The 27553-nt window shown below is 42.6% G+C and overlaps 1 protein-coding gene and 1 long non-coding RNA gene across 3 annotated transcripts in view; one reads left to right on the top strand and one right to left on the bottom strand.

The window, feature by feature from the left end:
• Nucleotides 1–27503, top strand: LOC121085091. Of its 2 annotated transcripts, XR_005826949.1 has the most exons (7): nt 1–938; nt 3848–3918; nt 5521–7002; nt 15562–21082; nt 21356–22237; nt 22356–25549; nt 26045–27503. It is a non-coding gene; the product is annotated as an uncharacterized LOC121085091 (long non-coding RNA). The 2 variants fall into 2 exon arrangements; XR_005826950.1 differs by having other exon boundaries at nt 15562–22237; nt 27180–27503.
• The window catches only part of LOC121085089 (androgen dependent TFPI regulating protein), a 33990-nt gene continuing 7656 nt past the window's right edge, over nt 1220–27553 (bottom strand). Inside the window, exons 2-6 of the mRNA XM_040587324.1 lie at nt 27191–27325; nt 25676–25777; nt 14229–14344; nt 9317–9468; nt 1220–3116 (exon numbers count right to left, since the gene is read on the bottom strand). Of these exons, the coding sequence (XP_040443258.1) occupies nt 3073–3116; nt 9317–9468; nt 14229–14344; nt 25676–25777; nt 27191–27325 (549 nt within the window). The 3' untranslated portion in view covers nt 1220–3072. The remainder of the gene's footprint in view (nt 3117–9316; nt 9469–14228; nt 14345–25675; nt 25778–27190; nt 27326–27553) is intronic.

Here is a 27553-nt window from a genome sequence, read left to right as displayed (position 1 = left end):
CATATATGAATGCAATGATTTTTTTCCAGTATTTACTGGTAACTTGCCTGGGAAATGGGTCTTAGTTTGGCTCTCATGGTTGATTCCAAGCGTCGTCTTACCAATACCTCTGAGACTCTGGTTAATTTTGTGGCACAAAATATTTAATTATGTGCTCTGCCAAGTGAATACAAGGTCTCAAATTGAATATCAGCATCCCTGGGCAACTATTTTAGACACTTTGGTAGAATGTAAATGCATATTTTCTGCATGCCAGATCCTGGACCCATATCCATCAAAGTAGGTCTCCAGTAGTTCCATTGAAGGCTTGGAACAATCCTAAATTACGTTATTGAGGTCAGATTGTGACCCTGAAGCTCTGGCAGAGACCCAAACCAAGAAATTTGTGTGGGAAATTGGGGAGGGAATAAATTAGCACTTGCCTATGCTTTTTGTGGGACTAAACTGTTACAAAGGTGTGAGCTAACATGAAAGTTCCTAAGCATGGTGGATATTGCTTTCCAGCCGTTTCTGCTGGAAATAGCTTTCTGTGTGTTTATGGGATGGGTCCTTACTTTCTGGTGGTGCTCTGTCTCAAATAACAACGAATTTTACTTCCCCTGACTGTCCCTGTCCCCCTAACTCCCTCCAAAGAAAAAATGTTTAATCCTGTAAAAAGAAAAGTGCAGGGCTAGGTTCTAGTTTGCGGGGGTTTTACTCTGGTGAATATAAACCTTCATTTTCTCTCTCTGCCAACCAGAAGTGGTAGGTCTAAATAGTATTAAGTAATTGTGGTTGTCATACTGCACATTGTACTGTGGAAAAAATTAATTGCTGGTTTTTTCGCCCAAGGGTTTAAGCAGCGGTCCCTTCATCTGACCGGGAGCATGTCGTTTTCCTCCCGACTGAGGCTGTGTACCATCAAGCAGCAGGAAAGGATTCCTGTACAGCTGCGCTGGGTGAGTGGGCGGGCATCTCATTCAGTAATAACATCTAATTTATACAGCCATGAAAATCTACAGCTATAAATAAACAGTTCTGACTGACTTTGCATACTTAACTCAAAATAGAATGAGAGAGAGAAACAGACTGGAAAGAGAAATCTAGTGTAAATGTCGTAGAAGCCAGATCCTTACTTGGAATATTTCAGTAAAGCCTTTTTGAAATCCCAGGGAAAATGTTTTGTGAACAACGATGCATGCTTTCTTCCTTACAGGGCTCCGTGTGCTTCAGGGAAAGGCGCAAAACAAACCCAAGATCCCAACACTTGTCTTTCAGGGACAGGCATTCCTAATTGCTTTCCCAAAGCACATGACTGGGATCTCGCCTCCCCATGCAGGACGCAGCAGAGAGCAGTGCCTCTTCTGAACCCTTTTCAAAGAAAGAAACAACCCCGCCATGATTCTCCTCAAACCCCTGTAGTGCAGCAGCACAGTCACCATGCCAGATCCCAGAGGCAGTCCCGGCACGAGCAGGAGCTGAGGATGTGGTCTGGCATTCAGCTCCCCTGGTTGGACATGGAAAGAACTATAACCCTCCATGTCAGAGGCCAGGCTTTGTTCTGAGTTGCTGACATTAAAACTGTTTGCACTGGACTATTGCTACAAACACAAATAATTTGAGAGAGAGAGAGAAAAACCAAAAAACCTGTACAGAGAGTTTTCTGAACTTTTTCCTCTTCCCTAATTACCTTCATGGTTTTTCTTCTGTCTGTCTCTCAGACACATTTCCTTTGACCAGCATCTTTCAGCTGACTTCTTTACATGTTCTCCTTTAGCTTCAACAGAAAAGGAGGGAGGGATGTGTGTGTGTGTAATTGCTTACATTCTCCTTGCAAAGTTAGCTGGAGCGAGTTATCTAGATAAGCTGGGAATTATTGAATGCGTGCGTGTCTTTCATTGAGTTAGCTTAGTTTACAGTCTAGCCTAGTATGTTAACTTCCCAGACTGGAATTTTATCAGGTGCTTAACATGTGAGAAGATCAACCTTATGTATACACATTATCTTTTTATTGCTCACAGGCAGCTTACAACGTGTTTCGTTTTTACTAAGCTCCAGCAGCATTTGAAAGATTAAAATAACACCCTGGTGAACTGCATACACAGTGGCTCTAAGCTAGGGGGTTTAGCAATGGAGATGGAGTTAGACATTTAAGTACTGCAACTAGTTTCAAATCGTCTTTTAAAAGCGAGGCTAATAACAGAGATCTTTCTTTTTCACATTGACCATTAAGGAACACTTAGGCTACTGTCAGTTTTGCCTGTTTATTGCAGTTTGCAAAGCAGATCTCCAGTGTTTTAGATCTTAACAAAATGTTGAGGCTAATAACAGAAATCAACTATATTGAGGAAGATTAGTAAACATGTGAATGGAGTGTAATTATATGGCAGGCAGCTTTATGTTAAACAGTGCTTTAAATTAACATGCTTTCTGTCGAAGCAATCATACAGTCAGTATAATGAGGTTACGTTTGCTGCAAGATTAACTGAAACCAAGAAAACGGAAGAAAGTGTTGCATTCAGATTTCCTGTTAAAATGGAGGGGAGCTATTATGCATATTAATATTCCAGAAAGTTTCTCGTTAGAAGAACTTGGCTTCGTGGTGAACTTTCTGAGCAGACATTCCTAATTACAGTCCTTATTAGCCCAATTTGTTATCTAGCTAGCTTGGAAGTCACAGCACTGTTAGAATTATCCCTCCTCTTAATTTTTTCCAGACTTGATGAAGGGCAATCCAAACAAGAGCTGGCTTGCATTCACAGGTCTTTTACAGAGTGGTGCCAAGCTCATGAGGGAGTTCATTTACCAGTGACGAGTTTTAACCATGGACACATCCTCACGTACATTGTGCAAGAGATGAGAAATCTGTGTAAACAGATGAACACAGTTTTCTTATTCATAGCAGTTGCAGAGTTATCATGTAAGAGGCAAACATTTCATATTTTCCACCAGTTTTCCATATGTCTGATGACATAATGGCTTCACCAGAAGCTGCAATGCATTGGAGAAAGGATTTATCACAGCTGCATTTATTTTCCTCTACTTCATGGCTTCAGCATTCATGGAGAGATTGTTTGGCTTGAAGAGGAGGATTCACTTGCCTTTCCGTCTGTAGTCCAGTATTACTATTGAATCTCCTGTATAGAGGCAGAGGAGAAGAGATTGTTGGGAGCAGAAAAAAAAAAAAAAAAAAAGGCACAATAGAGAAGTCCTCTTGCAGGTCAAGCATGCTATTAGGAGGAGGACGTGAACCTGGCTCCCGCCTCCCAACATCCCTGGGGAACCAAACCCATCTGGGAGTGGGAGTAAGCTATGAATGTGTGGCTTGGACTAGCTGCTAGTGCCGAAGTGCTGCAGGAGTCAAATGAGCCTGGGGTATCCCCAGTGAGTAAGGGATTACTTGACTCCTCAGGAATGGTTTGAGATCTACCACGGGCTGTATACACTGAGAATAATGGTGCTTTGCTAGTGAGAAAAGTACCTGTCAATAAAGAAACTTAGCTTGGTGTAAGAATATGTGAAAAGCTTTAAAAATAAAGCCTGTCTGGAAAGGCAGCAAGCAGATAATTGATCCGTGCAGCTGAGATCTCTGGAGCATCCCCACACGGCTGGCCAGGACAGCACAGGACCTGCTGAAGACCCGCAGCTTCCTGAAGGACCAGCTGGAGACCAGATATGCTGCCATGGGGCACCAAGTGTGGCAATAACCAAATATATTTGGGTACCTTATCTAATGCACTGTCTCAGCCTCTTTTCTTCCCTGTTGATGATCATTTACTTGCAGGGAACCTTCTTTTAGAGGTGCTTTCCTTGTCCATAGACCTCAGAGGCTCCGAAACACTAATTGCTATATTTTATTTATCTCCAGCCTGTGTAGCATTTGGCAATTGACCTGACGTGGAACAAAATCCTGCCATTTCTTCCTTCCCAAATGATCCTGTTAAGTATTTTGTACCAACCAAATAGATATTTCAAAGATGGGGGAGAACAAAAAAAATGGAAAAAAAAAAAAAAAAAAAAGACTAGCCTTTAGTCCAGGGACAGCATATTAGCAAGCACCTGTTAATGTCTGGCCTCCAGTGATGAAATCGTAAGCCCTGGGTTGCCAGAGCTTCCGATCCGGTCTGCCTCCAGTGGATCATCAGATAAACTTGTCAGCAAGAGTAGGGCGTGTGACAGATGGTGCAGGTTTCCTTTAAATAGTTAGACTCCTCTACCCGAGGGGTAAACTGCAGTTGGGGGAGTGACAAATATGAAGGATATAAATACACCATCACAGGTTTGTGGCACGACTAGGATGAACGGATGAGACAAAAGTAAGTATTTGTATTTGGTTTGCAAACTCAGGGCTGTAAATCCACTTAAATTTCAGCTCCATTTATCACTGACAATGTTGTGATATTGTAGGTATAAACATTATTTGTTCACTGGAAAAAATAAATATACCCTGGACTCTTATTCTTAGTTTTTAAAAGCATGATAGAACAAAAGAAAGTGTCTTCTGGAAAGGAGGCTCAGTTTAAAAATCCCTCCTGGATACTGTAATATTGAAGGGTGGAACCTGTGTCTGGACTGATAACTACCTGCAGAACGTGACCTTTTTAACTTTCATATAAAACCTGCTGTTCATAAGCCTGTACCAGTGCAGTGGTAGAATGGCTTCGTACCCCACACAGTTGCCCTTTGTATCCCTTTATTTGCCAGCTGAGGCTCTGAAATCTCAGCAGCTGCCTAGAAGAATGAGAGCATCAAGGATTCAATTGTTTTATAGTATTGCTTTGTATTGCGCAGGTTTGTGCGCTGTCACATAGGCTGGGTTTCCCAATAGGTGACTACGGGGGATTAAGTGAGCTTGGTTTCACAAGCACGGAAGTACAGCAATAAAATCCAGGGAAAACAATCATGTTATATGTTTCTGGAAGACACATTGAATGCAAAAGTACTCTGAAAAGAAAATGAAAAATACATTAAAGATTACTATCTAACTTCAGCTCAGCCTTAGGTGACTATGTTTCACCAGTGTCTTTGCAAGGACACTCAAGAACTCATAGAAGATCTGGAGGAACACATTCATCCATGCACTTGGCATGAGGAAGTTATTCCACCATGTCTCTTCTTTTTCCTGAGAGTGATGGCTCTTAGGCTTGTTGCACTGCCTCATCCCTTGCTTTAGAGTATCTAATCCTGGCTTTGCCCTGCCTGATGATCCTCAGCCAGCTGCTGGACAAAGGTTTCCTTTCTGGAGGGCAGCGAGCATCTAGGCGTGGGGCTGTCGGAGCTGCTGCCTTCTGCCCTGTTTCTCTCCTGAAGGACAGTCCCACTACCTGGGGATGAGCATTTCTCTGGACTTGGCAGAGGCCTTGTGGCTGTAAAATCTCACAAGTTGTTTGCCAGTGTCCCCCAACAGGCATTTAAATCACTGGTGGAGCGAGTGGCTGTTGCTAGCTATAGCTGCTATCCACTTGCATCTCAAAGTATTGAAATGAAGAAGCTGATGAATGTTTTGGGGTTTTTGGTTTTGGTTTTTGTTTTTTTTTTCAGGTGCCCTAGATGGAAGACAAATGAATCTGCTCCATCTTCAAATGCTGGTGCTAGAGAAGGCCCTTGCCTGAAATCTTACTCTGCCTGATGTGAAGAACTTTGATTCAAATTTCTCCCGAGAATCTGGTTGTCTCACCAGGAGCAAAACCCAAGGGAAAACTGCTTTGCTTCATTTTTGAGGATTCCGGTTTGACTGGCCAAAGTGACATGATCAGTTGCCTGCATTATATTTTCTACCCATCGGCAACAGGAGAAGCTATTGCGTGGTTCATCTTTGGTACTCGGACCCTGCAGCCAAATTCTTGGCTGAGGTAAATTTAATGCAGCAAAAGAATCAGCCCATTGTTTCAAATTATCCTCTTTGGAGTTTCTGTATTGCTCAACATTGTCTAGTACTCTAGAAACTCTGGGATTTAAAACAAAAAAAAGGTCATTACTGGTACTATTTTCTGTGCCTCTCAGGCTGTGCAGCTGGGTTGCCTTAGTTACCACCAATCCAACTGTGCAAGGGGAGGGAGAGGCACATGAGAGAGAATATATTTTTAAAACCTCCAATACTGTATGAAACAGTTTGTCTATAAATAATAAAACAAATTTAGGGTCTGGCATCTTTCAGTTGTTCTGAAAAGGAATAACAAGGTTATATTATTTGACAGCCTGGATTTTCCAGCTCTCAGAAATGATACTGCATCATTTTGGTCAAGCACAGGACAGAGCTTTAAAAATGACTTGCTTGAAGCTGAAAGCTGCCATCCATAGACTTTGGAATAAGTTGGAACTGAGTATACCTTTAAGGGTGAAAAAAAGTAAAATATTTATTTAGCTGGTTTTAGGAAAAGTGATAGTGGCCTGAAACTAAAGGAACATGGAAAAGAGCCCATATGAAGCATGGTATGCTGTGGGACAAGCTTCATTTGCAGCCTGCAGCTGGCCACAGCATGTAAGCTCAGAAGGAAGCCAGGCTTACCACTCATGTGGAGCTATTTGTTAATCATTCCTTGCACCTTCGAATAAACACAACTTATCTGGGCACGAATTCAGCCAGCTTTCTTCCTTGAAGTGGGAAAGAAAGAAAGAAAAAGAAGTTGCCCCAGAGCCTTTGCCTTCGGGGAGAAGCCTGGTGGCAGCAGCCCAGGCAGGGCACTCCACCTTGGCAGATGCCACCAGCATCAGGTCCGATTGCTTGGTGGCTACAGATGTTATTGGAGAAGGTGTTTCCAGATGTGCCTAGAGGAACCCAGCGGACAGTTGCATTACTCTGGAACTCAAACTGTGCCTTCAGGGGACTGAGGTCTGTCCTCTGCCACCAAGGATTGTTTTGTTTGTCTGTGCCTTTTCCCTTTTTTTTTTTCTTTTTTTTTTTCTTTTTTTCTGCAGGGTTATTTTAACTGTGTCATCTCCCTTATTGTGATGGGAAGGCGAGACAGCAAAGGGTAGGATGAAAAAAAGTACATGGAGCCATTTTTTGCTGTGAGAAGAAAGGTATGTTGGAATTGCATCTTCCTTCAGTTTGCAGCTCTTTTTACTCTGGCAATGCTGAGCCAGAGATTTGTCTCAGTCAGGAACATATTAAGATTCTGGCACACTGTAATTTGGAATAGCTTCCCTCTGGCTGTGTTTCAGTGCTTATTGGGACCTTCTTATCAGTACCAGCTTAAAGAAGTCCTACCCTTCTCTCGGGTGGACACAGCTGGGAAATGGATCGGGAAAAAGATCCAGGTTGAGAACAGCTCCTGCTTGCAGGAAACGGGCGTGTGGTGGAGTGGGAAGGAGTGAGGGGTGGTAGGCAGGACCTTATTGAGAAGTTATTGCTGGCAAAGCCCCTGTGTTACCAAAATGCAGCCTGAGATATCGCAGTTACCAGCTACTGGGGTGCAGCTTCTTTTATCAGTGTGCAGCAAATCCAGGGAATACTGCCTGTCCTGGGGGCAAAGAGCTGAGGATGCATGTGAAGTAGCAAGAGTGTGCACAAACATGGGGAACTGTAGCTCAGGGGGCGTCCTGCATGTGGATGAAAGTACCATGTAATCATTATGGCCACGATTTTGTGGCTCCTTTGAAAAATATCAAGTACGTATGGAGAGGCAGACCCACCACACACAGGAGGCCTCTGTGGCTTGCAAGAGCACACCAGATATCAATGGAGGATATCACGTATGCCATGTTTATATGTATTCTCTGAGGTTATGTTCATGCTATCACAACTGGGAGTGCTTTTCAGCCTTTTTGTGCACACAGAAAAGAAAGTTGAGTGCTTGTCCCAGTTTCTTTAGAAATCTCTTAAATGAACATCTCTTAAGCGAGTATATTTAGTCAACTGTTCAAAATTAGTCTAATTTGTGCAGTTACTTTGATCTCTGTTTGGCACAACCTTTTATCTGATCAATTAACACCTTGGGAATCAAATTACTTTAATTCTGATTATCTCCAACTTATCCATCAGGCATACTGTCGGCCTGGAATTACTCATACGTACTCGGTGATGAAAAAATCTGATACCTAGATGTATCAGATATCGGACCTCATAGAAAGACCTACACTGTCTTGTAGTGCTGATGTGGTCTTTGATTAGTATATAGTTACTATTTGTGTGATGCCTCTTACACCAGAGCTAGTGCAGAAAGGCTGCAGCTCTGTTTTCATTTACCAGCAATCCTCATCTCACATCGTGTTTATGCCAGAATAGAATTCAGCCAAAATTTCCAAACATGGACATGTAGAGCAAGCATCTTATTTGCAAAGGTATCAAGCGGTGAAGTTGGTTATTCAGCACATTTGAAAGTCAATCTGCTGCTTTTAGGTAGCTGAGTACGGATGGTGAGAGACAAGCTACAGACACTCTACTTTGGCTTGACAGGCATGTGAGACTTCATAAAATGGATCAGGCATCAAATGTTCCCTGAGAACAGAGGGAGGTTGTCTTATTTATTTTCAGAGGTGTTTTTGCAGTGTTTTTTCTTTCATCAGAAAGCTAGTTTAAGAAATTGCAAATGTTCACACATTTGTCCTAAATAAAATACACACGTTTTCCTGACAGAAACACTTTCATCCTCAAAAACTTAATCTTGAATGAAAAAGGAGAGAGGAAACCAGAAGGGAAAATAATAATAATCATCATCAATCATCATCATAATCATAATATCCTATGCCAAACTCCCAAAGCTGCCTCATCAATTCTTTCTTTCTTCTACCTGTTGAATGTGTCATCTTAAACTAGGGGTTTTTTTTCCTAACTGCCCATTTGTCCAAGGAAGCTGTCTTTCATTTTCTTTAAATCACTACTGTTTAAACCACTCCCAAAGTAGAAGGGAGATGTTCTCAACAGTTTGTAAAACTTTCTGAAGTGTTTTACTCATGGAGCTGCTGCAATGCTTTCACTTGGATATACTAATGCCTTTCCATAAATTGTTAGTAAACAGTGCCATTCCTTAGTCTGACAAACACCACATGATGCTGGTGTAAGAGTGTTAGCCAGGGAGATTTGGCTTCTCTGGACTTTTGTTTGAGGAGGAATTCAAAATCCAATGATAATGCTGGTAAGTGGTGCTTCTTGAGCTACATTGAAGAAACCTGGCTCAGCCTGTTATCCGGTAGGGTTGGGATTCCTGCTCCAGTTGTTCTGTGTGTGCTAGTAATTGGTTAGGACCCAGCAATCTCTACCAGACACCCAAATGGCACCCCGCAGTGTACAAGTGCCCCCTTCCTCTCCCCCCCTGCCTAGGCAATCACAGGAATTCATTTTAGATAATTATTTTTTTTCATATGGATAGAAGTGAAAAACAAAGCTTGGACTGACCCCATATCATACGGTTGAGGAACTCCCCAAAGTTGTAGAAAGAGACGATGACGGCAAAGCTACCAGCGAAAAATGCTGCTAGGCCGGCTGGGCTGAACAAAGCAAAGAGAGGATATACCCACTCTCCCGTTACAGAATAAATCCACAGGACCCTAGGCAAGAAGAGAAATGACCTTTGGTTAGGACCATTCAGTTAGAAGAACCACTTCATGATTTCTAACTCCTGAAGGGCCAAGTTATCAAAACAATCTCAATACAGAGAAAATTAGCTCAGCTGTTGATACATCTCAGCATTTGGGCTATTTGCTGTGAAGCACACTTGAGCCGCTGCTAAATTAGATGGGTTTCAGTGCAGGTTGAAATGCACACAAAGTTCTGCTGTTATCCTGGTTGCATTGGCTATTAACAGCGGTAAAATAACAGTAAAATAGCAAAATTCTCAGAAATAGGGATGTGCACTTGGCTACTCTAAGTGAAGCTTAGTCAAATAAGCTCTCACATGTGTGTTTACTCTTTGGTTACAACAGCTTTTCAGCCCCTATCCACATCTTGAGGGTCTGTGGAGACAAAGTGCTGCTTCTCACTGTCTCTATCCTGTCCTGCTGCTGTTGACTGCTGTTTTGGGGAGCAGAGTGGAAAGTTTTCAGGAGGCAAGAGGGCAAGGGGAATTCTCCAGCACATTTTCTCTTAGTCTAAGAGGAGGGGGAGAGGAGGGCAGGTAGGTGGGAAACAGAGGTAGCTCTTTTGCTCCTTTGTGCCAGAACCATTTGCAAAGCACTGCTTGGAAAAAGAAGGAAAAGGAAGAATTTGCCTGCTTTATAGGGTTTCTTTTATTTTACTTAGGCCCTCTCTTTCTGCCTTTTTCTTCTTTCAAAAACCATGTTGTAGTGGCTACCAGTTCACTGATACTATTTTCATTGTTTACGGCTCATAAGAGCAGTTAGTAGCAAATGCCTGGACTTCAGGATATAAAAATGGCCTTTATATATTAAATGTAGGGAAAATATATTGTTCTGGATAAAATTATATGCATTTCTATTGAATATGTAAAGAAGATAAAAAATAAGACAGGTCTCCAGTGATCATTAAGAGGATGTGCCAACTAACGATGGGCAACACTTCCCTAAAAAGTACCTTTGGGTCCAGAGAGTCCTAAAAGGTTTAATTCTCGATTAAAACCCCCTCATCTGAGGAGTATGCCATAATTTCCACCACCAGTGCTAACACGGGAATGCAGACTCTCTCTGATGGCACCCAGCCTGCCACCTCACAGAGTGTCACGCCTCAAAGAGAAGTGACAAACAGGCTGCCCCACCAGCCTGAAACTGTGTCATGAAACTGAGGAATGAGAGTGCACTAAGAAAAAAACCCAAAAAAGTCTGAAAAGATGATTTCTCCTTTCTCTAGTTAGAGAAGGAAGAGGTAGGGCACAAAAAATGATGGGTTTTTACCTTGCCTGTAAAGAGAGATTTACTAATCCCCACCTAAGGGGTAGAGTGGAGAAATGGAGAGGGGTGGTGCTGGAGCTGTCTGGGATGAGAATGGAAACGTTAAGTGTAGAGACTCATTTTCATGATTTAAGGTTCTTTCATCAAACAAACAGGGCGGTGAAACAGCTAAGTAATTAAAAACAAACAAAAAAAAAGCCTGCACAAAAGGCCACAGAGAGGCTGAGCAGAAATACTGAAGACTGTGTGTTAACTGGAGCCCATGCAAATGTGAGCATGTGTTCTTCACTGCACAGGGCTACTATTTGCTTAATGCGTCTCAACCAGTAAAACAGAGAGTGACAACCGCCTTTATTTCATGCAATGAGGAACTAGATGATCTGGATGCAATTTGGCCAGCTGGCACGCCTCACATGAGGTGCTCCGACTTGTATTTTCAAACAAATGACTATGCAGGAGCGCTAAAGCACTTTCAGCTTTCTGACTTGGTAGTAGCTGTGTGTTACCAGATTTTTTTATCTTGGGTCATACCGCCAGGTTCCTGAAGCACAGAATGCTTGTCAGGTTTTGGTTCTAGTTTTTTTTTATTCTAAAGAGTTCATTTTACCAAATTTCATTTTTTACCAAGATTTTACCTTGGATATCAGGGAGTGAGTCAGAAGCAGACAATGGCCAGAATTATGGGGAGGATAGATTGAGATAACAGCCCTGGATATAACCAAGTTTGCCAAATGGCTATAAGATATAGGACAGCATACAGATACTAGGGAGAGGTGATGTGCTGTCATAGTACAACTGGATGAAACTGGGAGATTTACCCTGTCCATTAACATTAATGGGACCACTGCATTTATGGAAGGGAAAAAAAAGTATATCTAGGGAATTATTAGATGGGAAGATTCAGAAAGGAGAAAAGAATGTAGGCCACATAATAGCTCTCTGAGACAGTGGTTAATTCAAAATTAAAAGGTGGTGAACTGAAAATGAGCATGCAGTAGAGGAAAAATATTTTGATTCCTAACTGAGGTGGAAAATGGACATACTACAAGAAAGCCATCAGTCTCTAGATTTAATTTGGTTTGGATTTTTATGTATTTTAGTTTTGTATACAGAGTGCAATCTATAATGATTTATATTGCCTTGCAAAGGTAGTTTGACCTTTTCTCTGAAAACACATGCAAAATTGTGAAGATTAAGATGTCTTTTAAATCAATCTATCACCACTGAAGTGGGCAAGAACAATCTATTGTTACTTCCTTTTTAAGATTTAAAATGCCAGTTCTAAAATCGATGTATTCTTCACTGTTTTCAGTCTGATGACTCCAGGAGTAAGGCACTACTTAGCACAACCAGGAGATGCAAGATCCATCCTTGCAAGAATTAAGTAACATGCCTGATGGTTCCCTTAGCCCTGGTGTTCTGCAACCGAAGCCACCTTTCCTCTTTGAACAGAGCTATAGTGAAGCCCCGCTAGAGGCAGGTACCTGGTGCAGGGTGTCACCGGCCACTCCATTTCTCTACTGCCTTGCAGGGACCAGCTATTTCCCCGGCCACCAACTCTGGGGAAGCGCAGCAATGGCGGTGACAGTTCAAGGCTTTTAGGAAGGACTCTGTTCCTTGTGAAACATGAGGTGCCCGAGTCAGGCTATTAAATCACCAGGTTGCAGGCAGCAACAGTAAAATGTGGTGGTTTTTAACTTGCACAGGCTAAAAAAGTGTTCTGTTAGTTGAAAGCTGTTGTCTGTGGTTGCAAGGGACCAAGACAAGGAGGCAAAAAGAAAGCAGACAGGAGGTTCCTTGCTGCCTCAGGAGGAGAGAAAGCAACAGTATTGAAATCCTGATGTCTTCTGTCCAGTTATTAGGGCCCTGGGACACGGGGAACAAGCACTCTAAGGGACTGCCTTCCGCTCAGGACCCCGGCAGCACCATGCAACGTCAATCAGAGAAGATACTGGGAAGACTCAAATGTGTTGATGCTTGTGTTGATCCTCATCCTTTGATGAGGATTCAGGTCCTGGCATGAGCTGTGTCTCCTGTGGGGTGAAATTGCTGAGCCGATAGGGGCTTTAGGGGAAAGCATGGCACACACGACTGCAACAGCTGCCTGGAGAGCTGTCTGGTCTCAAAGACTGTAAAACCCAAATGCTGTCTGAAGACGAGCAAAACAAAGCTGGCATTAAGCAACTGGGTGAACCAGAACATAGAAAAGGAATTTAGGAAGCCGTGGTTGTAATCCTATTAGGCTCTGGGCTGGATTAGGATAAATGGCTCCTAACTTGGTTACGTAAGGTAGCAGTGAAGTCCATTGCTCCCACAGCCGCTCTGATGGGATTCAAGTCACAGAAGTGTTTTGTCTGCGCAGTTTATTTTCTATTCCAGACTTTCATTTGGTGTGCTGAAGGTAGTCTCTAGCTGAGAGTGAGAAGTGGTGGGTAGGAATGGGAAGGATGGTTTCTCTTATCATCCCAGCCACTTCTGAGAAATCTTTGCATGAGGACAAGCCACCTCCCAGCTGGCCAGTTGTCCTGTATCTCCCCCACCACCATCCCCAGGGGCTGTGTGTTTCCTGAGCTCTGAAAAGTGGTATCACAGCATACCCTGAAACTATATGGACCTGTTCTTGAGCAGAGTCTCAACATAAGGCATGCTGAGAGGGGTCTGAAGTGTTGGCAGCTGCTCATAGTTAGGTGGAGCAGGCAGTGCCTCCAGACCCCGGCCCCGCAGCCTCGGTGCAATGATCAGGAACGGATGCAAACCCAGCTCCAGGGGTGCATGATGCACACAGGAGGTGGGTGGACGGCTGTGGGCTGGAGGTGGGGAGCTGATTAGATACCATTTATCCTGTCAGGATCGCCCTCCAACAGGTTGGAGATCAACTGCGGTACATTGCTGGAAATGTAGGCGGTGTCCACTGGTGGAGTGGGAGGTGGTAGTGGGGCAGATGCCTCCTTGCTACCCGTCACTTTGCACCTGGCTCTGAGTATCATTTTCTATCTCAAGTTTCTAAACCCAGCCATGTGTCCCTGCCAAATACCAAACTGTGTTTTACTCCTCTTCTGCTCCTGTGACCCCCAGACCTTTGGGGTTTTGTGTTTTTGCAGTGAGCAAGACAGTGAGCAGAGGTAAATCTGATGGTACTGGTAGAAATAAAAACTCCAGCCCAGTAGAAATAACTCAAAGTAACCCAAAGTTTATGGCAATTTAGTTGTTTTCCTAGAAGAGGCCTTAGAAAGAGCAAGAGATACTATTTATGGGCTCAGGACCTGTATTGTGTTTGAAGAAACCTGCTCTGCCTACGTCTGGAAATAGTTTTCCTGGGTCTCAGTTGAAGTTTAAATGACTTCTCCACAGAACAGACTGCTGTCTCCCGTGTGCCTGGGAGGGGACTTAGATTGAAGTATAGCATTTGGCTTTGGTTTGCAAAGCAGATCACTTGAAAATGTTTTAAAATACGTAATTCTTACCAACTGATATACAGAAAAGTGACAAATCCTAATAGGATCAATCCCTTCTTCTTTGCTGGGTAACGGTGCGGTGTGGCAAAGATTTCCAGGACAGCAAATGGCAATACAGCCGTGTGCTGAGGAGAAAAGAGAGTCCGTCACTGACCTGTCACAGTGCCTGGCCTTCGGACATTGCTGATCACGAAGCCCAAGAACCTGCCCCTGAGTGTAATCGTATACAGACGCGCAGACTTCTTTTTTTTTTATAGTGAAGAAGTACCCCTCAGTAACAACACCGACATTTTGTTGTTAGTATGCTCTAAGAAGTACTCTAATGAGGTCTGCTTGTAGAATGATCTGCATTACTTTATAATAGGTGAGCTTTCCTTTTACATTTTATAATGCAATAAATTTTTTGGTAATTCCCATTAGAGTACAAAAGATATCGACATCTATTGTTATGTGTGCTTGAGGATGTCAGAAGCCTCCTCCTTGAACTCATTAAGCAATTGCTGAACTGCCTTCACGTTCTCTTCAAGTCGTTACTGTATTGTATTATATTGTCATTTATTATTTACTCCAGTGCAATTCCGGCATGTTGTACTTCTCTCTGTAAACTGAAAAACATGGTTGTAAACATACAGTGCACATAAGTTAGTGGTGATTCAAGATGATGAAGGAACTTCAAAGAAGCTTAGCCAAGAGTTAGTAAAGAGTTAGCTGGCTGGAGAAGCTTTTTGTTCTCCTCTCTTTTTTTTTTTTGTCCGTTTGATTTGTATTAAGTAGCTTCAGTTTCAAGGGCTTTTATGATGGTGACTGTCTGAGCACAGAGGATTTTCAGCACAGTGCAGAAACCTTGGTGGCACCGACTGTTTGGTGGGGAGCTGCCTCCAAGAGTGACGCTACTCTCCTCGCTGTGGGGAGGCTGGGAGCACTGCGAAAATCCTTCTGGGCTCAGATGTTAAACAGACACTGTGGGGTTCTTGGGAGACCTCAACTTGTCAGCTGATTTGTGGCAACTTCAGAAAATAATCTGTTGGGGTGAAATTTCCCCACTAAAAAATTTGTTATAGTCTCCGTGCAAGCAAATGATAGTCTTAAGTAGCAATACCTAGGACAGAAGGACTAAACAACACTGGGGAATGACACAGTAAGAACAGTCAATGAGGTGCAACAGGAGAAAATTATAGCAACAACTGTAGCTGACCAGTTGGTAAAATTCCTATTAATTTAGCGAATAGTTTCATGGGTAGATGGGGGAAGAAAGTGGGGGAGGGCAGCAAAGAAAGATAGATAGACTTTTAAATAGAAAAAAACCCACCAAACTAATGATTTTTTTTGGGTTTCCCTGAAGGCACAGCCTGCTGGGTGTATGGTGAGACATTTCCTCTTGTCCCAAGGGAATGGTTGTAGTACCTTCAATGTACGTATTTGTCAGAAGCTGTGCTGAGTATCTGGTATGAGTATGGTGTCAAAGTTTTATTGCTGTATATTTATAGTACAAATTGCCACAAATACACATGAAATTCTTTAAATGCACATTGAGCTACACACAGCATGCATGAAAACATTCTTTACCTATTTGGCTAAGAGGCAGACATCCGTTTGTGTCTGCTGCTGCCAAGTGACTGCTCACTGGAAGCTACACGTCCTCCCTCAGGCCCCCCAGGAGCTGCTATTCACACCTGGCTGTCCTACTGCCAAAATAACCCTTTCATCTCAGTTATCATTTTTCAGAGAAAAGAGATAGGAAAGTTTCATTTGATGTTCCAGTTCCTCACACTCACAGGCACCAAGATTTTCGTCTGTTCTGTTTCATAAAGATATTCTTCAGCTCTACAACCTGCTTGGCTGATAGCAGAGCTCTCGTTGTGTTAGTACAAGTGATGCCTGGATTCATTTAACCAGAAGAATGTGTTCAGTGCACACAGTTTTCATATATAATCCCTGTAACTTTCTTTTAGTCAGAAATCTATGTGTTAAGCTGCTTTTAGAATGATTAAAAAAGACGTTTATTTTCGACAGGTGGTCAATAGTTTGTCTTTGAATAAAACCAAAATGCCTATGCAAGACAGCAGTGAGGGAAACTTGCATTTTGTCCTCATTTCTAGGCTTTAGCCTTTCATGGTGCATTTGTCCATTATGCAAAGTGGATATAAGTCCTGGTTTTCATCTGACATCCAGCGGGCTACAAAATTCCTTTCGGACTCATGAAATGTCCTTGGTAGTCTTTTAATTAATTTAAACACTTTTAACAACTGTAAACTGGTTGTTCCAGCTGTATTACTGCTGTCCTAGGAGTTACTAGGTGAGATAATCCTGTGTTGAAGTGAACAGTTTTTAGGCAGAGGGGGGTTTTATGCTCAGTTTTTGGGTTTGGGACTTCTTGTTCTCAGAGGAATGCTAAATAAGTACAAGTCAGCAATATGATGCTGCTTAAATAGAAAAGGCGTGTAGCGTACTGGGATGGTATTAACAGGAATATTGTGTGTAAGCAAGACCTGGGAGGTAACGAAGCTGCTCCACCTGAACTGATGAGGTTTTGGCTGGCACTCTGCCTCTGATTTAGGGTACCCCATTTTGACAGGTGCAGATAGTTTGGAGCATGTCCAGAAAAGGACAGCACCAACAGCAAGAAAGTGTGAACAACAAAGCAGTCCAAAGGCAGACGTAGAAATCAGGACTGAATGCATTGTTGCGCGTAGAAAGAAAAGGAAAATGAAAGAGGTTTCAAAGGCTTGAGAGGTTGATGCAGTGATAACTGCAATGGGAAAGTTCTCTGCATCCATCGCAGGTAGGACCAAGGGCGATTGGCTCAGTTTTCCTCAAGAGAAACGTAGCTTTATACTGGGAAATATGTAGCACAGACAAGCAGAGAAGCGACCACCTAGGGGAGCTGGGCAAGCCCTTCCCAGGAGAAGCTAGACAAGAAGTTGACCGTGATTCTGCCAAGTGCCCTCTGGGCATCTCTGACCCAGCCTCAGCTTTCCTCTGAACCAGCTACCAAGGGCCGTGCAGACTCCAGAGCTGGGGCAAGCACGTGTGTCCAGAAGCAGAGGGTGAAAGCATGCAGAAACGGGGGCTTCCCTCTTGTGACAGGAGCAAGCTATCGTGACTAAGACCACCAGCGTCTCCACGTGTTTAGCCAACTTCTCTTTCTCAGTTCATATATCTCTGTGCTGCCTTACAATATGTGGATCCCTCAGGAAAGAGGAAGAGGGGAGAAAAGCGGAGCTCTGCACCTCATTTACGATTTCTCATTTGCCTCACAGGAGTGAGCAGCACTGCACGGGATGATGATGATGCGGACAGCGTGATAGGGTCACAGGGAGCAACAAGCTGGGGGTGGCGGGGGGGAACTCACGGCTCTAACACACACAGTGGCACTGCAGACGGGAAGCAAACTGGTAGTGGTTGTGAAAGACAGTTGGGAGCTCTTCCCTTTGTGCCGTGTTGATTTAGAAAATGCCGATTTGCTTAACTAGTCATTTTTTGGTGGGCTTTTCCACTTATGGCAGAGTTTGAGAAAATACTCAGGGGCCCATAAATCAAAGGAGGTTTGAAAGTTATGGGAAAATCTGGAAAAATTGGCTGCTTTTAGAAAGAACCAAAAGTTTAGTGGAAGGCGTAGGTTCAAATTTCTGCTCTGCCTGGTTTACAGAGGCTTGAAGCTAAGCTTCCCACCACCTGGAGGGGTGCTTCCACCTCCAAGAGCAGCGAAAGAAATCAGGCATAGGTTTTTGCGAACAGTTTTGTGAACAGTTTGTTAAAGGTCTTGGGTCTATCTTGATTTGGAGGAAGGGAAAAAAAATAAAAGAAAGAAATTCATTGTGGCATAGGAAGGCTCCCTTCTTCCCCAGTCCAATGGTGACACTGGTACATGACTAAAGTGTGTGCTGTACACATGATCATATTTTTTAAAAATATTTTGCTATCAATCCAATTTTATTTATTAATAGATTGTTAGCTTATTCCTAGCTAGAAGGAATCACTGTATAAATTAACTAGATGTGTTTTTTGTTGGGCCATTTAAACTTGCCATACAGTTGCCTTCTTGAGACAGATTTGTACAACAGTTCTCAGCTGCTTCATGCACCCCCAGGATGAAATTTTTTTGGTTTAGCATTTTTTCTTTGTGGATATAAAGTTGTTTGTTTGGGTTTTTTTCCTCCTCCCACCTCCCCCTTTCCTTCTTATGTACACATACACCCCCAGGCCAAATCTGTGGAAAAATCTTCCCTTGCACTTCTGCTGTCCCAAGAGTCTGCTGGTGACTTCATGTATTTCTGCTGAGCCCAGTTTGTCCATTAACGGTAAAATCATGGTGGAATTTCTACCGAATAACCGAGCATGTTTACAAAAGCAGATGCATATTTATACAGCAGACACCAGAGGAATGTGTGGTGCAAAGCCTGCCCTTTGCCTATGACATGCAGTTGGCTTTCCAAATGATTTCCCTCTCACAGCTGATAGACGTTGACTTTGGCAGCATCGTTAGTGATAGACCATATATCATGGTTAATCATATCTGCTGAAAGGCTTTAAAGACTTCTCGTATCTTTCTCAATAAAAAAGATGTATTTTCTCATTCAAGTTATTTTTACCATAGGTCTCTAGTGCGTGCTCGTTAAATATACTTTCAACCCTATTTAGCTGTGCTTTATATCCTTAAACTGACATATGTCTGAAGAGTGAAGTATTTGTATGAGGCCAAATTAAAATACGAAATTTTGCCTTTTGCTTTAAAGAAAACTTAATAATTAAGCTCAGATTGACACAGATCAAAACATTGGCAAAAATTGCTGGAAACAGTGACTCATTTTTTATTTCAATTAACAGTTTCTCAGTTTCACATATAAACAGTGAAACTGTCAAAAATAATTATCACAGGGAGAAAAAACCTATTTCACTCCAAGGTAAGGAAAACAGGCTAAAACAATAGCTGAGAGTACAGACCAGGCTATCAATGAACCGAACTGAATCAGACAGGTTTTTTCTTCTCTTGCCAGGAATCCTGTTAAATACTTATTTTTACATTCTTTTAAATATTAACATATTTACTTGTGTAGTAACCTCTGTTTGTTGAAGAAAGCTTTCAACTTACAGATTTTTTAAGGACAGAAGTATTTGAAATGCCTTTTTTAAAAAAAATTGTACAGTGGAAAGAAGTTATGGGACTTTCAAAATTATCAGAGACATTTTGTTAACGAATCGCACTTATAATCTGAAGTCTGACTCCAAACATTTGATTTAAAAATCCTCTGTGGCTCCTTTTGGCACTTATTATGATTTTTAACTGTAGTTTGGTTTCTTTGCTTTTTTTCTTGACGAACTCAGGTAAATTTGAACTAGTTATAAAACTGCAAAATTGTTTTTGTTGCTCATAAACTCTGGCGTATGAATACAGGGGGAACAAAGTTTCTTAAACGTATGCTGAACTTTATCTGAAATTTTGGCATGTTAACTCATCTCCTGCGGAGAAGGATGAAATTATGACATTCTCCTGCTTCTTTATTTTTTGTTTCCTACCCTACGTTGTATGTTTCCCAGGATACGTTTCAGGTTCATGAGTTTAAACTGAGATAAATAGTCCTCTCCGGATATTACTTCCACAGTTTAGTAAGACCATAAGGAATTTTTACTTCCCATATTTTGAGTAATTTGTCTGTTTATTCAAAGTTTCATCCTCATTTTGCTGTTGAGAATATAAGTAAAAGCAACTTTCCTGGGGCTGAGGAGACAGGGTTGGGTAGAGTCTGTGTTCAGCTGCAGGCTCCAGCCTAGGCTGAGTTTTAAGGCCATGAATAATCTCCCCAGAGCTGCTGAGATCACTCGTCTGCCTAACGCGTGCGTCGCAGTTTGACCCTGTTTGACTCCAGAGTGAAGGAAATGATGCCTCAGTTGACCATAGCTGTTTGTTTCTAATTCGTCTGCATGTACATATCCTCTGTGTCTGCTTTCCATTAACATGTGAGACTTCAGCAGGGGATTGTTCACAAAAAGTTACCACTGGCCAAACTAAACTCCACTGGGCACAGTTGGACACCATCGGGTGCTTTTGAAAAACTGTCCGTGTTTCTCCTTTCAGACAAATTCCCCACAGAGCTTGTGTGCTGGCAGCCACTTGTGGCCAATACTCATGCTTGTATCTTCTCCATCAGTAGGTTACTGCAAAGAAAAAGTAAAAACGCACTTCGGTGCTGTCTTATGAGGCTCGCGAAGCCCACGTTCATCAGTTGACCCTTGAGGTATTCACTCAGTTATTCAGCTCATTGTTGGGAAACGTCCTCTTGTCTATGGAAATTTCCTTGGGTTGGATCCTTTCATAAACGATTACAGCCTGTGTTATCTGAGCATAATAAAACTGAATGGCTTCCTGTCACCATAACCTCTATTTAGTTTTATACTCCTCATAATTTTCTGGATCTCTGTACGCTCTCTCCTTTCATGGCTTCATTTTGGAACAAGTTCCCTCTTTTGATTTATTTTGCTATGATACTGCCTTCATTCAAACGCCTTCTTTAAAATTTCCTTTTGTAATCTGTCCTTACACATTTTTCTTCCTCTCTTAACTTTTCTTTTTCAGGGTGGGCGGAGCTTAAGCATTATTGTTCATTTTATGTGCGCAACTAGGACATTGATGTATTTAGTCAAACATATAATTCTCTCTTAGAGTCACTACCTGTCTTTTATATTCCCAGACATCAGTGGATTTTGAAGGAACCACAAATTTGTTTTATGGCTGGAGCGGGAGGCACAAGGAGTCCTGTTACAGAGCAGGTGCGGTGGCAGCAGCCAGGAAGCCATTGCTCAGTTGAAGTCCACCAGCACTCCCCTCCGAACTGTCAGCTACTAACTGTTTCTGCCCTTCTCAGGTCCATTCATGCTCAGCTGAAAAGGACCGTTGGGGTTTTTTCCCTGCTTTTTCTGAGACGTTTAGGTGGTTTGGAAGCAGTCTTGTGAAAAATGGATGAAACGTCAGACTAGTTGTATGATCAAAGTTAAAAGAGCTTTGGAGATAAGATTGCCTGCATGCACGCATGCATTTTTGGAAATAAGGCCCTGGCTGAATATCCTATTGCTTACTAGCAAATGTTTTGTCTCTGTGTCAATGCCAGCATTTTAATTGCATTTCTCCCTGACATTAGATACGTAGTCTAAGAAACTGATGTTGCACTGCAGCTGGAAGCTGACCTGAGACTGAAGTGACACATCCTTTGCTGTGGAATATTTGTCTCCAGCTGTTCCTTCGTGGGATGGGTTACAGAGACTGCACCTGTGCACGCCGGGGTAGCAGCAGCCCGGGAGGAATCCCTGCCATAACATTTCTCTGTGAAACACATACTTTCTCCCTGAGGAAATGGGCTTATGTCAACAGAAATGGAAACTTCAAAAAAATAGATATGTAGCGCTGGGAAAAGCTAAGCATCTTTGCTCTTAAATGTGTGGGGTGATTAATTTCATGTGCCATATCCCTCACACACACATTCTTCTTCTTTGCCAAAAGCTGAATGTAATTGGAAGCCTATGAATGTCCATGGTTGCCAGACAGCTTAAAATTGAGATGCTGTGAAATGCAAACAAATGGAAATGTTTCTCTTTTGTGTAAATCTGCAAGAATTATTAAGCATTAAATACCAATTGCAAGGAGAATCGTTTAGGATGGTCAAAGATGAGCCTGAGCTGGTTCTTGTGTACACTCCTGGAGCAGGAGTCCAGTTAGAGTGGCTTGGACAAGTGGGTTCTGCTCCACACGCTGATTTTGCACCCCCTTGTTAGTTAGTGCTGCGGCAGCTTCCTAAAATAGCGGTAGATAGATATAATCCTTCACATAGATGCCCTCACAACAGAGCGAGAGTAATTTGTATTCATATAACTGGTTTTCTTTTCCAGAAGTAAAGCATACTGATCCAAAATAACATTTCTGTTGATGTAGTTGTGTCCATACCGGGAAAGGAATGGTTTAGCTTGGTGGGCAGAACACGAGCAGCTTGTAGATACCAAGGAGCTCCAAGATGAGAGGGAACATGGTGAGTCTTGCCAGTATTCTCACTGCCAGGGCATCGGTGGCTTGCTTCAGTGAAGGTAAATTACTTGTGTGCACCCAGCTTGTTCTTCCACTCCCTTACATTTTCTTTTTACATTCAGATACTGCTTGGCTACCTTGGGGCAAAGCGCAAAGGAGCTTGAGAGGCTCAGGCCCTGTGGGGTCTGTTGTCATCTTTGCTGAAAGTCTGCCAGGTAAGTAATTTTTCTTCTGTGCTTCCATTTACCATCCCTCCTCCTTTATTCTTAGTTATTTAGCTTACAAGGTCTGCAGAACATGCATGGTTCACAACTGTGTGTCAGTAAAGTGCCCAGGACACTAAAATGCTGATTTTTGTAAAGCAGGGAGGGCAAGACGGTTACAGAATAAATTAGGAGAAGAGATGGCTAAACTAAACTTAGCTGCAGCCTGAAAATAAAGAAAATTGTGCTTTTTACAAGAACATTTGTGTTTTACAACAGCAGTGCCTTACAGGCTGAAAAGATAAACCTCCTTTACAAAAAGGCAATTGTACCATTACCATTTTTGTGAACACATCTGGTCAATGTTGGTGCGTATCTGATATTTTCTTATAGATTAAAATGGGTTTGAGTGATCTCTTCTGACCCACCGCTGTCCTTCTTTGTTTAGCGTTCAATTCTGTCAGCCCCTTCAAAATGTGGTGTTCCTGTATACTGCCATTAAGTTGAATAATACATGCATATGATTTAATCCAAGCTGTCTCCAGCAGTCAGTTGCCTTCTGGAGAGTATCCAGATGTTGCTTGAAAAGAGATGGCTGGGAAAGAAATAAACAAATTCACTTGAGGAATTGGCCAGTGTATCTTCTGTCTCAGCCGTCTTCCACTTCGAAAATCTTGTTCAAGTAAGATAATTGTGCTTGAGACATAAGTAGGGGCACTTTTTTCATCCATAAAGCTCAAAGCTTTATATCAAGATGGAAAAACATAATTATCCCAGGCATAGATAAGTGGAAATTGAGCTGCAGCCCTTGGGTTAAACTCAGAAGGCAAAGAGAGAAACCCAGGCAGTCTAAAGTATTTGGCCTCCTTCAAATATGAGCAAGATTCCTTTCTGCATTAGCCATCCTTTGTGCAAAACAGAAAACGTTTCTGCTCAGAATGTAAAAAAAATGTAACGCTCTCTGTATGACTCTGGGCTACCAGGTGGGCAACGACACTTTCCCACTGTAAGAGCAGTAAATGTGAGAAAAATAAATGGCTAGTTCAGTTTTTGCAAGGAAGGTGCTGCAGCATCACCACGAACTCAAGGAGCTTGGTATTCTTGAAGTGTTTTTGCATGCCTATTTTTTAGGTTTGCTCTTCAGTTACATAACAACATATGCTTTCCTTATTTACAACTTTAAAATAGACCGAGAAAAAAAAAATACTCCCACTGCAAATAATATGGCACTGACATCTACTACTGATACGCCAATGTCTTTTTCCACCAAAGCCAGCTAGATGCTGCCTCAATCTGCCATGAAATGTCTGTAATCTCAGAGCCATAAAGTGTAGCAACGTGCAAGGAAACGAACCCAAAAAGTGTCTGCTTGGCAATCAGAACTTGGAGATTGTCCCTTAAAGTGTCGGTAGCTGCCTGGATCTTCTTAGTGTTCCCAGTAGATATTCTGGGTTGGATAAAAGAAATGCCTCAGATAAGCCTGAAGGCACCTGTTGGAAGGTGTCCCAAGTCATGGGGGTCATCAAGAGCGAGCATCAGTCTGTGCTGGTGGCAGAATGTTTTATGCTCAGTAGTAACTGGGAGGAAAGTTTCCCACCCAGGATCTGTAAAGCATGAGATGTCTGCAGTATTAAGAGCTTTAGAAATAAAGTACTAGATTGTGATAGAGATTTGCTTTCTGTGAAGTTTGTCTCTCGTCAAAATAATTTTGAAGAATTGTTTTCTTTTTTTAACACCTGTTCTTGACATTTCTGAAAAGGAAAAGCTTTTTGTTGTTGTCAGAATGACTCTGTTATGAAATGTAGGTGTAGGTAGGGTAAGAAAGAACTTATAATGAGCGTGTTTGACGGATTTCTGCAAAGCATTTCTGCACATGAAATAAAAACGTACATCCTAGCACCTCTCAACCTTCCCATGTCATAAACAAATGTGGAAATGGAAAGGGCAAATTCTCAGCTGTGTGCCGGGATTAAACCAAGCAGCAAAGCCCATCTCCTCTCAGCTGCACCCTGTGCCTCGCCTTCCCCACCACCTCCACTACCGTGAACATTTTAAACTTCAACCAGCCATCCACACCAGGCCCCAGACCTGAAACCAGTGTGATGCTGAGGACACAAGGAATCTTTCCTTTTGGTGGCCGATGGTTTTGAGAGAGAGCGGTGCCCTTTTGCATCCATGCTGAAGTTTGGGCAGCGACGTAAAGGCCCTGGTGGAGATGAATTGGTGGGCAGAGAGCAGGTGATGAGGTTAAAAGTGCACGACGGCTGCAGCTTATCGCTCGGGTATCAGCAATGCGGACATACCTATGTGTGTTTGGATTCCGGGCACACATATCTGGATACGCCTGTGTAAATGAAGTGGCTGCTCAAAACCTTTAGCAAGTGTCCTCAGCCAGAAACCCCGAAGCCTCCTGCATTTACCTTCAACATGCATCGGGGACTGCTGCAGCGGGCTGCAAAGCATTGTACTTAAGAAAGGGAGGCTGGAGAGAAGTGAGCCTTCTATGCGATTATTTCATACTTTTTGGCTTCTCTGATTCAGTCTAGCGCTGAACCTCTCCCTTCTCTCCCCCTTCCCATTAGCCCCACGAGGCCTCCCTGACCTTACAATCCACCCACGGTTTCCATGTTACTGTCAGGCTCCTTACACTTGACTGATGAGAAATATGTGATTATTCAACACATCATAAAAACGGCCAGAGCAAATGAAGGAGAAATCTGGAAAGTATTTATAGAAAATCTGTAAACAATCATTGCAATTCAGCTATTCAAAGCTGTGCACACATTAGCTTATTAGCTGTAGAGCTGTCAGATGTTCTTTGCTTCTTTCACCTTTTAAAAAAATTAAGAACTGCTTTCTTATACTCCCAGCCATTTTGTATTTCATAGACCTCTGTTTGCAGAAATTTATTTTTTGAGCTACAATAAGTGAGGTTTGGGGTTTGTTGGGGTTTTTTGGGGTTTTTTTTTTGGTTATGACTACACATCATCTCATTGACTTTAGAGGCTTGACAAGCACTGATTCACTGACATTCCTTGTGTGCTAAAAGGCTTCTTGAGGTGGCTTCAAGCACATGCAGCTGTTTGCTGCGTACAGCTCAACATCAGATTCAGGTAAGTAGGAAGGAGCAGGTGAGAAAGAAGCCGTGAAACTCTTCTGGAAAGGGACACAATGCAATGGTGGGACACGCGTTGCAAATTCTCTCTTCTCTGCAAGAGGCAGGGGTGTTTCTTACTCACCATAGCATGGTTTAACCAGATTGGGATGACTCCATCAAGGCTTTTGGGGTAAACCAGCTCCCGATTGTAGGTATATAGTGTCCAAAAGGCTATAGACACAAACTGGAACCAAAACACACAGTGAAAGAAATTTCAAATTTGGCTAGTGCTTTCATTTCTGGGAAGGCAAAACATCTCCTACATGAAGAACGGTGATATTGCCAGACAAACTCATGCACCTCACGTTACAATATAAAGAAAGGAATTTACTCTGAGGTGCAGTGTTCTGTGTTGATACTGCGAGAAAAACCTCCTTTATAAACTGCCAACACTGACACTTTCTGTGGAATACTAGATTAGCTTTAAACTTTTTTTTTTCTTCCTTTGCAGATGGGATCTTTTGATGGTCCAGAAGTTCTGCTCAAGGGATTGGCTGTCAAGCCACAGTGTTTGTTATGCTCAGTAACAAAGTAAAAACAGATCTTGGTAGGCCAGTTCACATAAAACTTACCCTTACCGTCACAATTCATAAGCCTAATTCCCAAACTGCAGGTGCAACCTGCACTGTGGGCACCCATTTTTCTCCCAACAGAGGAGGATTTGCAGTGGGAGAACTTAACTGGAGGAAATGAATCCTGGTATTGGTTACTGATACCTGGAAGCTTATTTGCACATTTCTGGCCTGGCTTTGAGCACACTTTGTGCTTGGAGTTGGAAATCAGGGGTGTGAGATGCTGGAAGAATGAGACTGCCCTGTGCCTCTGTCCTGCGGGCACAGTGAGGATGCCTGGGGCAGGGGGATATGACAGCAGCATCATGAATACTGCTGTGCAGGGAAGATAAATCAGCCAGTCTCTCTGTCTCCATCCCTGGCAGGATTTTTTTAGTAAGCCAGCTGGCTGAGCTGCTCATGGACTAAAATTAAGCAGCCCTTTGGGGTTCAGAGGTGGCTGCAGGCTTCGCTTATGCAGAGAGGTACCTACATGTATAAGTAGCCCATCAGTTCCCATCCAAGCCTCAGCACCAGATAAACAGCATTTTGATAAACAGCATTGTCAGTGAGGGAGTAAGTGATCCGTGATGAACCTGACATAGGCTGTGCCTATAATTGTCCTGTGAATCTGCTTCTCTCCAGTGCTTATTTAAAGCCACCCTGGAGTCAGAGAAGGAGGTGTGCGATTTTGCTGCCTCTTAGGTACTCTCTCATGTCCTCCTGTCCATGCTGCCCTTTAGAGAAGCACCCTAAATCAATAAATCCACAGCTTTTTGAACTGTGAGATTAACAGGGAGGTTGCATCTCGTTCACCCTTTGGGGTCACGCTGTGTTCGCTTGGGGACAGCCACCCTGAAGCTCGTGCAAGAGGCTTTGCGTTCAACCATGACAGGCTTCAGCACTGTTTCTTCTTCTAAACGGTCCAAATCCATTTTCAAATGATGAAAGAAAGCCCGCAGTTGTTATCTATTTTGGACATGTGCATGTTAAGCTATACAGCCCTAATCATTTATGCAAACATTATTTTTACAGAGGTTACTTACTGTGGATGTTGGGAAAGCCAGGACACTGAAAAGAAGGTCTCTGCTGGAAATTACGCACTTAGCACATCGCAGTTTCTTAATTAGTCTCAACACATCAGCCAGGAAGGACACCCCATAGAAGGCAGCCTGCAAAACCTAAAGTAATTACACCTAATGAGGGAAACTCATCCAGCTTTCATTAACACGTTCCTCAATGAACTCTGTTCTTGCTCTTCAGGGAGCCGTTTTGTTCGTGAGCTGCAAGCCCACGTGAGGGAAATAGCTGTTGGCTAAATCTTTTTTACTGTGACTGAATAAATAAAGTTCTTCAGCAGATAACTTTAACAGTATCTCATTTAACAGACTAAACAAGAGATGTGTGAT

Source organism: Falco naumanni, chromosome 3 (genome assembly GCF_017639655.2).
Source record: "Falco naumanni isolate bFalNau1 chromosome 3, bFalNau1.pat, whole genome shotgun sequence".
Lineage (NCBI taxonomy): Eukaryota > Metazoa > Chordata > Aves > Falconiformes > Falconidae > Falco > Falco naumanni.
This window is presented reverse-complemented; position numbering and strand designations above follow the sequence as displayed.